Here is a 14,642-nt window from a genome sequence, read left to right on the forward strand (position 1 = left end):
TCCTTATGTTCAGCCTGAAACGGTCTTGCAGGAGTTTGTGACCATTCAACCTAGTCATCCCTTTGGTCCTGCTTGCTTCCTATGGGCCTCACCACCCAGCAGAAAGCTCTGCTGCCCTAGGCATCCCTTTGTTCTGGGGTCTTGCTTCTTTGAATGGACTAGCATAGAAAAGACTTGCACAGAACAGAGAATGGGCTCTTTTCATGGCTGGATTGGAGGGCTTTCTCTTGACATAACACCGCATTGTACTGTCCACAGCCTGAAGGACATAGTGTTTTCAGCATAAGCAACGGCCAGGCCCCACCACCAGTGATCAGCGCTGTAACTCTGGATGCAAAGAACTGATATCTGGTTCCTGGGTCTCCAGGCAGGGCTCTCACAGACACTTATGTCCCAACAAGGAATTGTGGCAGACCATTCCCCATTCTTTATCCCATTCTGTACTAGAAATGGCCTTTTCATGGACAGATATACTTTCCTCCAGCTACCAAAAAAAATTTAAAAAATGACAGGTATTAGGCTAAAAGGGACTTCACCCATAGGGTCACTGAGTCCAGTCCAGATCAGTTCTGCACCCCTCCCTCCCCATAGCACCCCCAGCTCCTCCTGGAAGGCTGTTCCAACATTTCACTCCTTACCTTGTCAAAGAATTCATACAGCCTGACTGTCTCACTAATCCGACTCCTACTTTCATCCAGGTGGGTGCAGAATTCCTCCAATTGATTTCTATATGCTTGCAGCTTAACCCTATAAATGTGAAGGTCTGCAGAGGAAAAGTCTTCCCACCTGTTCAGTTTCTTCAGCACTTCCTGACCCCTTCTACAATATTCCTGAAAGCAAAAAGCAAAATTATAGGTTACGGTGGGGTACAGTGGAGACCTGCAAACAGATACCCTGAGCAGCACTCAAAGTGCCTGGGAATGGTTCTGGCTAACTAGACTGGATCTTAACTCTAGCATGCTATGGAATTCACAAAATGGTGCTCCTCTGCATAATCATCATTACAAGGAACCACTAAATTGTGAGAGTCAGGTTAGATACAGGGACTCTGTAGCCTTAGCATCAAAGGGCCTACATGATAAAACAAAAAGCTACTTAGGATCAAAGAAAATGAACTATTTTAAGAATCTGAAGTGAGATCCAAGGGTCCACCACGAGGTCAGGAGTATATTTTAAATAATCCTTGCTCCAGGCTGGGCTCTTATGAGGAGATATGTGACTTCCCCACTCAGCTAGGGGTAAGTAGCCTGGAACTAGGGGCTTTTAGGTGGATTTACCCAGAGGAAGTGATGGATTAGGCCATGTTTATTTGGTTGCCATTGTTCCCCTGGCTTACCTGTGGCAGGTTAGGGTGTTAGGTCTGTGCTGTGTCAAGGTCGATAATAGTCTTATATAATTTAAATTATGGTTTGTATAGCATGGTTGGGACAGGGATAATCCTGCCAAAGCAGGGGGTTGGGACTACATGACTTCTGGAGGTTCCTTCCAACCCTACTTCTTGATGATTCTATGATTTCACATCCCTGCTAAGCATAGGCCATTGCTGACCCACCTTGGCCACTTGATCCACCTCTGCCAGTTAAGGAGAGCAGAGGAATCAGAGGGGTGTTAAGCATACACCTCAGCACAGCCACTAGGCTCTTTTTAGATATGTGCTCAGAACCCTCCATCTAGTTGCCAGATTCAGGTATGGGTGGAATCTGAGCGAGTGGAAAGGCCTTGTTTCTTGGCAGTGGTTCTGGGTTTGGCAGGGAGGCAGTCTGGTCTTTTTTAATATGGTCTTAAAAAACAGGACTGCACAGGCACCTTGGGGAGGGCTGCACTGCCCCGCAGTCCGCCCCGAGGTGCACACACAGTCGCCACCAGCACGGAGCTGACGCCAGAGCTGTGGACCCCGGCGCAGCTGTTTGCAACCTGCCCGCTGCTTGCTGCAGCTGCCCAGAGCCCGGGCTGGCTATGAACACCTGCACCAGCCTCATCACCTCCATGCCGGGAGTGGGGGGAAAGACCAGGGCTGCGCTGCCTCAGGCCCCTCCCCCACCGCCCATTCCGAGGCGCGCGTGCACGTGCTGGTGCAGAGCTGATGCCAGAGCCCAGCACAGCTGTTTGGAGCCTCTTGGCTGCAGCCAACCCTGGCTCTGGGGAGCTGCTGCCTGCTGGGAGCAGCCCGGGAGACACTGAGACACTGCAAGTCCTGCTGGGAGCAGTCTGGCTCCATCACTGGCAGCAGCTACCCAGAGCTGGGGCTGGCTGTGGCGTGCCAAGCAAAATGTCCTCACATGCCACGTTCGGCAGGTGTGCCAGGGGTTGCCAACCCCTGGTCTAGATGATGTGCATGGCACCTGGAGAAGAATGGTTTTAGATTTCCCTCTGACATATATGTTCAGCAAAGTCCTCAGCCTAAGTTTGCAGAGCACCGAAGCCCACGCTGCTCCACAGGCATTTAAGGGGCAATAGCACAGCATCTCAGATCCTCTTAAGGTGGAAACAGACATTGCCTTGTGCTGCTGTAAAAATTTTTACATCACCACAAAGGCCAAGCACACAGATGTCCATATGTTTTGTTGCACCAAAAAATGCCCCAAATTTGTGGCCATGACAAAAGGTAGTATCAATTTATACTAGTATTTAGCATTTCATAGATTTCATAGACATTAGGGCTGGAAGGGACCTTGAAGATCATCAAGTCCAGCTCCCCTGCCCCAGGGGCAGGAACACAGCTAGGGTCAAAGGACCCCAGCAAGATAAGCATCCAAGCGTTTCCTGAATAAGTCCAGAGTAGATGCCTACACCACATCTGGAGGGAGTCTACTCCAGGTCTTGGGGGCTTGGACAGTAAAGAAATTTTTTCTTATGTCCAGCCTAAAATGGTCTTGTAGGAGTTTATGACCATTGGTCCTTGGTTTTCTCTGAGGCGCTCTGGTGAACAAACTTTCTCCCAGATCCTGATGAACACCCCTTGTGTACTTATAGGCAGCCACCAGGTCGTCCCTGAGCCTATGCTTTTCCAGACTGAAGAGTTCCATGGTTCTCAACCTGTCTTCATAAAGCCTATTCTCTTGACCTGTCATCATGCATGTGGCTCTCCTCTGGACTCTCTCAAGACATCCTTCTTGAATTGCGAAGCCCAGAATTGGATGCAGTACTCCAGCTGTGGCCTCACCAAGGCTGAGTACAGTGGGAGGATAACATACTGAGATTTACTTGAGAAGCATCTATAGATGCAAACCAGGGTTTTTGTTTGCTTTACCAACCATGCATATTTAATATGCTTGCTATTTGACATCCATTTACTTCACAGCGCAAGAGGGTGGGCAGCCTGAGTGCCCATGCTCTCCAGCTGCTCTGAGTAGGTGCTCCAGGGACTTGAGGCACCCAATCTTGTGCACCTTAGGAACATCTGTGCAGGTCCCTTTAGGTCTCAGAAGTGCATGCCCAGCTTTCCCCTCCTTATCAAAATGTTCCCCCAGGATTTGGTACTCCCCTATCCTGATGTCTATCAGGCCCCTTAGTGCTTACTTTAGTGCTTACCTGCACTGGATCAGCCCAGGTAAGCACTAAGGTAAGCACTAAGGGGCCCGACAGACATCAGGACAGGGGGGTACAAAGGGCATGCATCGTGGGGCTTAAATATCTCTACAATAATGCTAGGAGCATGGGGAACAAGCAGGAAGAATTTTCACTCTTGCTTGCAAGCAACAACTTCAACCTGGTTGGACTAGCTGAAACCTGGTGGGACCCTACTCACGATTGGGCAGTAGACATTGAGGGTTACAGGTTGTACAGATGGGATCGAGTGGGGAAAAAGGGGGGGGTATTGCTCTCTATGTTAAGGAACAATATACATCCTCTATAATCAAGATGGGATCAGGGGAGGGCCAAACCAAGGTACCGTGGGCCAGGATACAAGGGGGTCAAGGGGAAAGGGACTTGGTAGTGGGGGTCTACTATAGACCGCCACACCAGGAGGATGAGCTAGACCTGGAATTCTCCAGACAGCTCTCAGAGGCTGTACAGTCGGGAGATATGGTTGTCATGGGTGACCTAAACTACCCTGACATCTGCTGGGAGAAGCAGTCAGCGAAATCTGCCCACTCACATAGGTTCTTAACCTGCATACAGGACCTCCACCTAATGCAGGAGGTATATGGTCCCACTAGGGGAAACTCCTTGCTGGAGTTGGCGTTAGCTACAGGGGATGACCAGGTGGGGAATCTGCAGGTACAATGTAACCTAGGGGATAGTGACCATTGATTGCTTGAATTCACTATCTGGTGAAGGGTGGGTAAACTAACTAGCATGGCTGAAGTGCTAGACGTCTTAAAGGCTAACTTCAGTGTGCTCAGGAGATTAGTTAGTGAGGCATTAAAGCACAAGAGCATTGGCGAAAGGGTGGTTGTTCTTCAAGGGAGCGGTCCTACAGGCACAGACGGAGACAATCCTATTGCGCACAGAAGGGGGAAAAGGGGCCAAGAAGCCCTCTTGGCTGAACAGGGAAGTCCAGGAAAGCCTAAGGGCAAAGAAAGAGTAATACAGACTGTGGAAACAGGGGGCTGCTACCAAGGAGGAGTATACCTCCCTGGCTTGCACTTGCAGGGAATCAGTTAGGAAGGCCTAAGCAGGATTAAAACTTAGGCTGGTGACAAAAATTAAGGACAATAAAAAGTCCTTCTTCAGATATATAGGGAGCAAAAGGAAGGCGCAGGGTAGCATAGGACCCCTACAGGACAAACTAGGGCAGTTGGTGACGGAGAAGGGGGACAAAGCTGAGCTCTTCAATGAGTTCTTTTCATCTGTATTCCTAGACATGGACCAAAACAAATCTCCCAGTTGGATCACAGATAGACACAGGAGGGATACCAGCCCACCAACTGTTAGCACAGACTTAGTGAAAGGGTACTTGGAGGGGCTGGATGTGTTCAAATCAGCGGGCCCAGATGAACTTTATCCAAGGGTGCTGAAGGAATTGGCCAGTGTCATAGCAGGGCCGCCGGCACGGCTGTTTGAGCACTCACAGTGCTCCAGTCAGGTCCCAGAGAACTGGAAAAGGGCAAATGTAGTCCCTGTTTTCAAGAAGGGGAGGAGGGAGGAACCCAGAAATTATAGGCCAGTTAGTTTCACCTCTATCCTTGGGAAAACTCTGGAAAAATCATTAAGGATCACATTTGTGGAAGCCCAACAAGGGAAATAATGATAAAAGGAAATCAGGTTCACTGCGGGTAGGTCCTGCCAGACTACCCTTTTTTCTTTTTCTGACCAGGACACAAAATGCTAGACACAGGAGTCGAGGTAGATGTCATTTACCTAGACTTTAAGAAAGCCTTTGATAGGGTATCACATTCTGTTCTTGTAAGTAAACTGACAAGCTGTGATGTAAATGATTACACGGTCAGGTGGGTGGCAAATTGGCTTGGGGGTTGCACCCAGAGAGTAGTGGTGGACAAGTCAATATTGACCTGGAAAGACGCGGGCAGTGGAGTCCTGCAAGGCTTGGTCTCTGGACCCGTGCTATTCAATATCTTCATCAGTGATTTGGATGAGGGCATGGAGAGCACCCTGTCCAAGTTCGCAGATGATACCAAATTACGAGGCAAAGTTAACACACCAGAGGGGAGGGAACACATCCAAGCGGATCTGGACAGGTTGGAAAAACAGGCGGAATGAAATAGGATGCAGTTCAACAAGGACAAATGCAAAGTGCTGCACCTGGACAAAAAGAACCACCAACACACTTACAGGCTGGGGGATGACCTTCTCAGTAGCATAGCAGCAGAAAGGGATCCTGAAGTCATAATTGACTCCAAGATGAACATGAATCGTCAATGTGACGAAGCGATCAACAAGGCTAACCACACTTTATCATGCATTAGCAGATGCATGATGAACAGGTCCAGGGCGGAGATGCTTCCTCTCTATGTGGCACTGGTCAGACCGCAGTTGGAGTACTGCATCCAGTTTTAAGTGCTGCACTTCAAGGGGGATGCGGAGAATCTTGAGAAGGTTCGGAGGAAGGCCACTCATATGGTCAGAGGCCTGCAGGCAAGGCCCTACAAGGAGAGACTGAGGGACTTAGATCTCTTCAGCCTTTGCAAGAGAAGGCTGAGAAGTGATCTTGTGGCTGTCTATAAATTCATCAGGGGAGGGTAGCATGGAATAGGAGATGCTCTATTAACTAGAGCACCCCCTGGAGTAACTAGGAACAATGGCCACAAATTGTTCGAAAGCAGATTTAGGCTGAACGTTAGAAAGAACTTCTTCGCAGTTAGGGTTGCCAGAACCTAGAATGGGCTTCCAAAGGAGGTGGTGCTCTCCCCTACCCTGGGGGTCTTCAAGAGGAGACTGGACAAGCACTAGGCTGGGGTCATCTGACACCAGTGCTTCTTCCTGCCCAGGGCAGGGGGTCAGACTTGATGACCTACTGAGGTCCATTCCGACCCTAACATCTATGAATCTATGAATCTCTGGAACACGTCTCCATAAGCAGAGAAAGCTCAAAAGGCACTCCCAGGGTTACAGAAGCCCAATTCTGTGTGGGAATTCCCAGGGTGCACCAAGCTCCTCAAGCACCACAGAAATACATTCTCCATTGTCCCACAGAATTAACAGGTGGGACAACAGGCAACGAGTCTTGCCCCATGATGTAGGTCAGCCATGCCAGGACACATTATAGAGAATCAGAGAAGTAGGGCTGGAAGAGACCTTGGGAGGTCATGTAGTCCAACACCCTGATGAGGCAGGATCATCCCTAGCTAAACCAAATCCTGGCATGACTGATCTGTTTTATTTGGGAACATCAATTTCTAGGGGTGCACCGACAGAGATTTTTGGGGCTGATACTGATAGCCGATATTTAAGGAGGCATATTGGCCAATACCAATCCGATTTCCCATACAGCTGCCTCCAGCTGGTAAGTCCATGCGGTGGAAGGGGAAGGGGGAGGGAAGGGGCATGTGGGGAGGTGCAGATCAATGCCCCCTGTGGTGAGGGAGGGGGTAGGGGAAAGGGCAGGCAGTGTCCAGGCAGGGCAGATGGGGGCTGGAGCTGGGGTTTGTGGGGAGGAGGTGGCTCCCACCACTGCAAGCACCCCGGGAGGACACGAGGCAGATATGTGTCCCCAGATCTGCATGGGGAAGGTTGGGTGGACTTCAGCACGGGGCTCTTCTTGGCAGGGGCTGGGCTCGGAGCGGGTGCTGGCAGCACTGCAAGGATGCTGCATCCACCCCAAATTTCACTGCTGCTCCAATCCCAATGCCACCACCACCAACCACCCAGCGCAGCCCCAGCTCAACGCCCTGCCTCCACCCATGTGCTGGGAAAAGCCAGGGCTATGCCAGATGGCTGGGGATGGCGGTGCTGGGAGTGGAGCAGTGGTGAAATCTGGAGTGGATGCAGCATCCTCCCAGCACCGCCGGCACCCACTCCAAGCCCAGTCCCCCCTGAGAAGAGCCCCACGTAGCCCCAGCTGCAGCCTACCCCGCACAAATCCAGGGCGCACTCCCCCAATCCCGATGCCCTCCCAGGGTGCAAGCAGTGGTGAGAACCGCCTCCCCCCACTGTGAGCTGTGGCTCCAGCCCCCCTCCACCCCGCTTGGGAAGCACCTGTCCTACCTTTACCCCTTCCTTCACCATGGAGAGGCATTGATCCTCCTGCCTACTCCCCTTCCCTCCCCCGTTCTCTTCCACCACACCAGATTTACCCACTGGAGGCAGCTCTCCATGCTGCTGGCTGTGCTCCATGCTGCCTGAGTGCTGCATGGCAGCTGCACGCAGCACGGGCATTTATCGGCCAAATTATTGGGTCCATCAGGCCGATATCTGATACTGCCAGTTTTCTTTATATTGGTACTGATCCAATATCAGACCAATGTATCGGTGCACCTCTACCGATTTCTAGCCTTAGAGATGCACACAGTGTCTCCACTCAGACGTGCAGCTCACTATACGTAAACCTCGCTCAGAGGGAACTATCAGGCATATCCCCAGAAGTCATGTCAGCATATTCTATGCATTCTTCCTGGCAGGCTGCCCTCCCCAGCTAACTCCTGCCCTATTGTGGCAGTCATGTCATGCCATGATCTCGTCTGTACTTGGGTACTGTTAAGCACATCTTTCCAAAGAGAAAACAACTTACACTGGCAACAAGATCAAATTCCCTGAACTGTTTCTGTGTTTGAAGCAATATCTCCAGTGAATCATCCAAGTTGATCATTTCCTTCAGCTGCTTCCTGCCAACATTCTCAATCCAACTGCTGACCTAGAGAAAAGGGGAAAAACAACCATGCTATTAACCAATCATTGCTCCTCTGCAAAGGCTGGCTTTTGTGTGGAAAGAGCTGGGAGCTTCTCTGGTAAAGGCTGATCATTTAATCGCTGGAAAGAATGTGAGTGAACAGTTCTCCCCACATCTTGGCTTTCCAGTGCAAACCTTCTGCTTTCTGCACAGACTTTTTCCATTTCAGATTAAAGGTTAATTGCTAAGCCCTACTGTTGACCATATGTCATTAGGCAAGTAGCTGCTTCATCTCTGAGCTTCTCAGTGAACTGCAGTCTGGTGAACGCCCTACATCTCAGGCTGGTCCTATGTTTCTGCTGCCCTTGCTGCCAAAAGGAAAAAAGATCTATTTGCTGCCAGGTCTTCCCCTCTGGCATATTATGTCGGCAGAAGGATGAGGACCATCTGTATCCCTGTGAGCACATTAATGGCATCCTGCCCCTTAAGGGAACTTCATGGTTATTTGGGGGCTAAAAATACCATTCTCTATTTTTGAAGACAACTCCTCATATAATCTCTAGTGTCCAGGCTAGCTCCTGCTGGCTTTTTGTCACAAGCCAATGACTGCCAGTGTTTTGGATTCATACTCTTAGGTATAGCTGGGTAAAGTCACTTGACTAAGGACTGACTCTCTTTGCTGGAGTTCAGCACTGTTTCACACAACACAGCAAAATCAGCAGGGTGGCAGCACTTCCAAGTCCTATTCCAAACCTGGGAGCTGTAAATAAAGCACAGTCCTGAGCAATCTCAGCCCTCTGGTGACTTAAGCTTTTTACTCAATTGAATTCCAAATGCAGCTCAGCAGACAATATCGAGGTAACTGTTTGGGGGACCTGTCTATGTGCAATTTATGAATTCTGTTTGGTAGTATAAACTCAGGCTTCTTGCATCAGGCTTATTGTGCTAAGGAGAGGGGCACAGCACTTGTCTTCCTCTGAATGGAAGGATCTTTAAGAATCATCAACCCCTGGATACACCTTTTCTCACAGGACTACGGGATTGGCTGCATCTCTAAATAAAACCAGTTCTCCCCAGAGGAGAGGAAAGTGGAATGGAGAATTCCCAGAAGATTCCGGGTCAGTTGTGCTACTCACCAAGGATGGCTGTGAAGGCCTAAGTCTTCTCTCAGGTGAATCAGTATATATCAGGAGCAAACTAGCTGAGGTTAACTCCTTCAAATTAGATGTTAAAGGATAGGTTTTCAGAGGTACAGAGCATAAAGATTCCCTTTTGACTTGGTACTCTCATCTGAAAACCAGTCCCCAAATGCATGCATCTTACCAGGGTAGGAATATCAACTAATACAATGTTAATCATGTAGGGAAGCACTCACCTATTCATGGGAAAAGAGTGCTGAAGTGCTATGTTATTTGTGGAATGTTTTAGTGATGTGGGTCATCCTTTGGGGACCCTTAATATATTGTTCCAAATGCAATGTATTCAAGGCCTGACAAGAACTCAAGTACACAGAACCTTTCTGAAACATGCATTCAAATTGTAACCACACAGCTATTCATTATACCAGAGACAAACTGGCCTTACCTCCTTAAAACATTCTTCACAGCTCTCAAACTCCATCACTAGCTCCAGCTCCTGGATGCGTTTGTTTGACAACATCACCAGCCGATGGACGCCTTCATCCACCTCATTATAAAGCAGGGTAGCAGCATCCAGTGCGTCCCTGAAAGGGAACACAAGTACAGTTGCTAGGTTTCACCTTCTTGCTAACATTTCATCTGTGTAGGACAGCCCCTCAGTCACCCTTTATACAGGACTTTCTTATCACGGAAGAATACAGTGCATCACTTCTGCTACTTCCATTCACATCACTGTTCCAACACTGATGTCACCACACTCTATTCCACTGTGATGGAAGACAGTCTTCAGGGACTTCTGGGGCTCCTCCTCCCAGTCAAGTTTCCTACAGAACTTTATTCCAAAGCTCACATATTTAAGAAGGGACACAACATTCTGATTCCACATTAAGATTTTGTACAGAAACAACCCAAGACTAAAAGACTTCTCCTTGATTATTTTAACTTTGCAAAAGGAGCAGTGATTTTTAAGCAAGTCAGTGGTGTCTTGAAGGACTTGAATCTAAACCAGTGTAACATCAAGCTCCTGAAAGGGAAGACAATGTTATGGACTTCTACTGTTTAAATTCAGAGAAATCTGCAAAACAAACATCATCAAGAGAGTCAGCAAAAGTGGAGTTCCAACATTCCTTCACTTTTAACACTTGGCGGTGTCATTAGTAACTAAGACAAAATCATATCTTTTAATCCAGGCTGGAAGTTCCTCTCTGCTTGTCCCATCACATCAGTGTAGGGTCTGGAGCTCTATTACAGACGGATTGGGATTCATGGGCTAGGATGGAAACAAAGTTTTAGCTTCTGCGGAGGAGCCTTTGCTCTGTAGTGGTCATTTTGTGGCATCTTTGAACCTCTCTGATGTACTTTCCAATGTATTAACAGTATGATACACCTGAGAGGGCCAAACCCATATCTCCCATCTCTCAAGAGAGTGCCTTATGCACCAGGCTATCAACTATATTGAGACATACTCTCTACCCCAGCTGCTGAAGCTGGGATTATGCAACATGTTAAGATCCATGGGCCCAAAAGAAAGCAAATGAGAAGGAACTTGACTCAGCAGCCTAGTGGTTAGAGACTCACTTGGCAGCGGGGAGGGGAGAGTTCCAGAGTCCCAATTTCTTTTTTTTTTTAACCCAATACCTGCTAAAAGTTAAATGAACAAACAATCCAGGAAGCAGGGACCAGGACCCAAGGCAGTCCCTCCCAGCTGAGTATCGGCACCACTAGGCTACAGCCACTTGCATTACTTGTTGCTCTTTATTTTGGATCCAACACATCTTGCATGCCTGGCTGCCTTCCAGTGCTGCAGGTTCAATGGGAAAAGAGGAGAGTCCCTCCTCTCCAGCCTCATCTCTCACCTGGCATTCTCCTGGGAGACTGGGGGTATGGTTTGAGCTCTTTCAGATGGCAGAAGTCTAGGAACTAATTTCTGAGTGAGTCTTGGTAAGTGGGAGACTCACTCAGCTCTAAACCAGGAGTTGGCTGCCTTTTACTGGTGTGGGCCAGAGCTTACCAAATGTTAGGCACCAAATTCTACTTGAGCTCCACTGTAATCCAGATGGGAGCTGGAATGTGCTTAAAGCCTGCCCAAGTCCCAGCAGCACTGAGTTCACTACCAAGTGAAGCACTCTACCCCATACATTTGCAGAACCTGGATTTTGGTCTCTGCTCCTACTGTGATTTCTGTTTTTTAGCCACTGACCATCTAAGGTAAAATGAACAAACAACCTGGGAAGCAGTGACCAAAACACAAGTTTCTACCCTCCCAGAGAAATTCTGTATTTAACAGAGACTGCAAGATGCTATATTTTTCTTTAAACTAAATGCAGTTGTCAGTGTAAATTAGGCACCTCACTTCTGGGCACTCTGGATCCCAAGAGAACAAGGGTGCCCAACATTCACATGCCAGTCAGATGCCCAAGGTCTGAGGAGAGACTGGAGTTCAGACATACCCCTGTGCATTTCTTACTGGCTGCTTCTAGGAGACTCCCTGCTTAATGCCTAGGTGGCCTGAATCATCCTCTGAAGTAGCGGTGGACAAAATACAGCCCATGGGCCGGATGCACCCTGTCAGGCCATTCTATCCAGCCCGTGGGGCCCCTAAAATTTTTTTAAAATTAATATTTATCTGCCCCTGGCTGCCTGTCATGCAGCACTCAATGGCTTGCAAAACTCAGTAAGTGGGCCTTCACCCAAAATAATTGCCCACCCCTGCTCTGGAGCTACCCGTCTTCACTAATTGTTTGGGAATTCTACACCCCTAATCCTGATAATGTGGATTACCTTCTGGAACAGGGTACCTAGATTTCAGGCACTGCCTTTTCTAGATGCCTATGAAAACAATTTGATCCAGTTCCTAAACACCATCTCTATCATGTTTTAAATGCCCATGTCCTCCTTTGAACATCAGGCCAAATTTTAAAAGGAGTTTTGATGTTTAAAGATAAGAAGATGCTTCTTGTGGTGTTTGTCAAAACTGTTGAGATGCCCAACTCGCTGGACTATATGACTAGACTGGTAACAGCCAGGTATTTAGAACATAAGTAACTAGAAGTTTAGAATTCAAATTCATTTATACCATATGTTACTGTGGTTTTATCTATACGATATAGCTGAATTTTTGACACTTATTGGCAATCATCCTGAAAATATCTTTGTAGTCCTTCATTGGCATGAGGCTGAATGATCATTCTAAACAATCCAGTCTGCACAGTGCAAACCCACAGGAAGTTTCCATACATGAGGTTCTGCCAAATCTGCAGCAGCCAATTTTTAAACCTCAATCTCTGCGCACTGCTACTTGTCCCTGGTGTGGGGGGGGGGGGCGTTTCTTCCTTTCTTCTCTTTTTTTATAACCTTCAGAATGCCAGAGTGAATGATCACAGGCAAAATCATACTTAGACTCACATCAGAGATACTGGAGTTCATAAGACATGGGGTTCCTATAGCTGGTTTTAAAGTATTGTTCTGGTAAGTGCTGGTAATGAGCTGCAGGGACCCCAAATAAAACAATGTAACTCTTTATCTGCTCTCTCCCAGCTGTCTCAAGGCAGATCTGAGACACAGGCTCGACTCTTAGCAGTTCTGCCTTAAGTTTAACCACTGCATTCCACCAACAACCATAAAGTAAATTAGAGATAAGGTGATCCAGACAAATTCCCCCAACAACAAACCTGAGAACATAAGAAGTCTTGTACTGGGTCAGACCACAGACCCATCAAGCCCAGGAGCCTGCATCTCACAGAAGCAGAGCGAATGCTAAGGGGAAAGGTATTTAAACAGTGCCCACCCACACTGATTTGAATTCCCTTGCAGCTTCCAGAACATGAAAACCACCCCAAAGATCTCTGCTAACCTCACTAGGTAGAAACCTCCTTCCTAACCTCAAATCAGGCAATCAGAGTGACTCTGACCTAAGAGTAAGACACCCCAGCCAGGCATATAAGGAGGATTCTCTGATTACCTCAGAGCATTGGACCACTCTCTCTCTTATCCCATCTCTTGAAGTCCATTGTACACCATACAGGGTCAGCCAGGAAATATGTGAAATATTACAGGACTATCTTTGTTTCCAGTTACTGTGCAGCCTCACTCCACGTGTGAGATGTAGCCTGATCATGTTTTGTCTAGCCAGGTTTGTCACCTGGTCATCTGCTGGGATCATTTGGACCTGTCTCACCTAATCAGCTGAGGACTTCAGTACTTTAAATAAGGTTACTGGGCTTGATACAGGGTATTTGTATGGAATATAATGGCACACTATACAGGAGATCAGACAATCTGATTAATGATCCCTTCTGATTTTAACTCTATGAAACAAATATCGCAGCTGTTCCACTGGTTGACCCTTTGGAGTGAACAATGCGGCAAGTCACAGGGTGACTTTGGCTCCTCTTTCCATGTTTGAATGGGAGCTGTAGGACAACTGGGGCCAAACTCATTGCACATAGGATTCCTAGTGGCAGAGTCAGTGTATTCCCCACTCTGGGGCTCCAGGCAAATGGTAAAGGAGCAGTAAGAACAAGACCCATAATTTCATGACACTAACTCTGCAGCCCTGAAAAAATGCCAGAGGATGCAGCCAACTGCTACACAAATGAATCCAACAGACTGTCATGATTTTTTAACTAAAATATGTATCTAATGTTAACTGTAAAAGAAGATTCTCAGCTGCTTGGAATGGTGGGTTTGTGAGCATTTACTAGCAGTAAAAATGGAGCCCAGACTCTATCTGTTAACAGGCTCTGACAGTGCCTTGGAGCTCTGCAGACAGAATACACTTTGATACTGCGCCGTGCCCTTCCAGCTCCTACCACGCACAGCTGCCAGAAAGCAAACTCTGTCCCAAGCAGAGCAGAGGGCTCTGCTGTCCTTATCCTGTAAGCTAGCATACGCTCCAAGAGGAGCCACTGTAGCACAGCCTCCATTTTTTTGCCACTTCAGGTAACATGCTTATACAGGAAGTACCAGCATCTCTGAATTACCCTCTCCATATCTTAGCTACACAACACTGGTGCTGTATTAGTACTGAGGGGTTAGAAGGCCCATTTTAAAGGGCCTTTGAAATTACATGTGCAATATTAAACTCAATTGCATGGGCGGGCATCTTCCAAGGACACTTAAAAATGTTACTCTTTTATGTTTTTATTTATGGAAGTGTTTCTTTCTGCAGTTGTTCATAAAAACTCTGAGCAAGAACACTTACTTAAAGGCCTGGGCACACAGCATATTGACAGCAGCATAATTTATTGTGCTTTTGTAAACTAATGTTTACA

The 14,642-nt window shown here is 47.7% G+C and overlaps 1 protein-coding gene across 1 annotated transcript in view; it reads right to left on the reverse strand.

Annotated features, from left to right (window-relative positions):
• LOC109310436 (puratrophin-1-like) overlaps nt 1-9,975 on the reverse strand; it is a 55,969-nt gene extending 45,994 nt beyond the window's left edge. Inside the window, exons 1-3 of the mRNA XM_019535564.1 lie at nt 9,815-9,975; nt 8,132-8,254; nt 639-830 (exon numbers count right to left, since the gene is read on the reverse strand). Coding sequence (XP_019391109.1) covers nt 639-830; nt 8,132-8,254; nt 9,815-9,889 — 390 coding nt within the window. The 5' untranslated portion in view covers nt 9,890-9,975. The remainder of the gene's footprint in view (nt 1-638; nt 831-8,131; nt 8,255-9,814) is intronic.
• Between the last annotated feature and the right edge of the window lie 4,667 nt (nt 9,976-14,642).

The sequence above is a fragment of the Crocodylus porosus genome, unplaced genomic scaffold (assembly GCF_001723895.1).
Source record: "Crocodylus porosus isolate Cpor-Errol unplaced genomic scaffold, CroPor_comp1, whole genome shotgun sequence".
Taxonomy (NCBI): Eukaryota; Metazoa; Chordata; order Crocodylia; family Crocodylidae; genus Crocodylus; species Crocodylus porosus.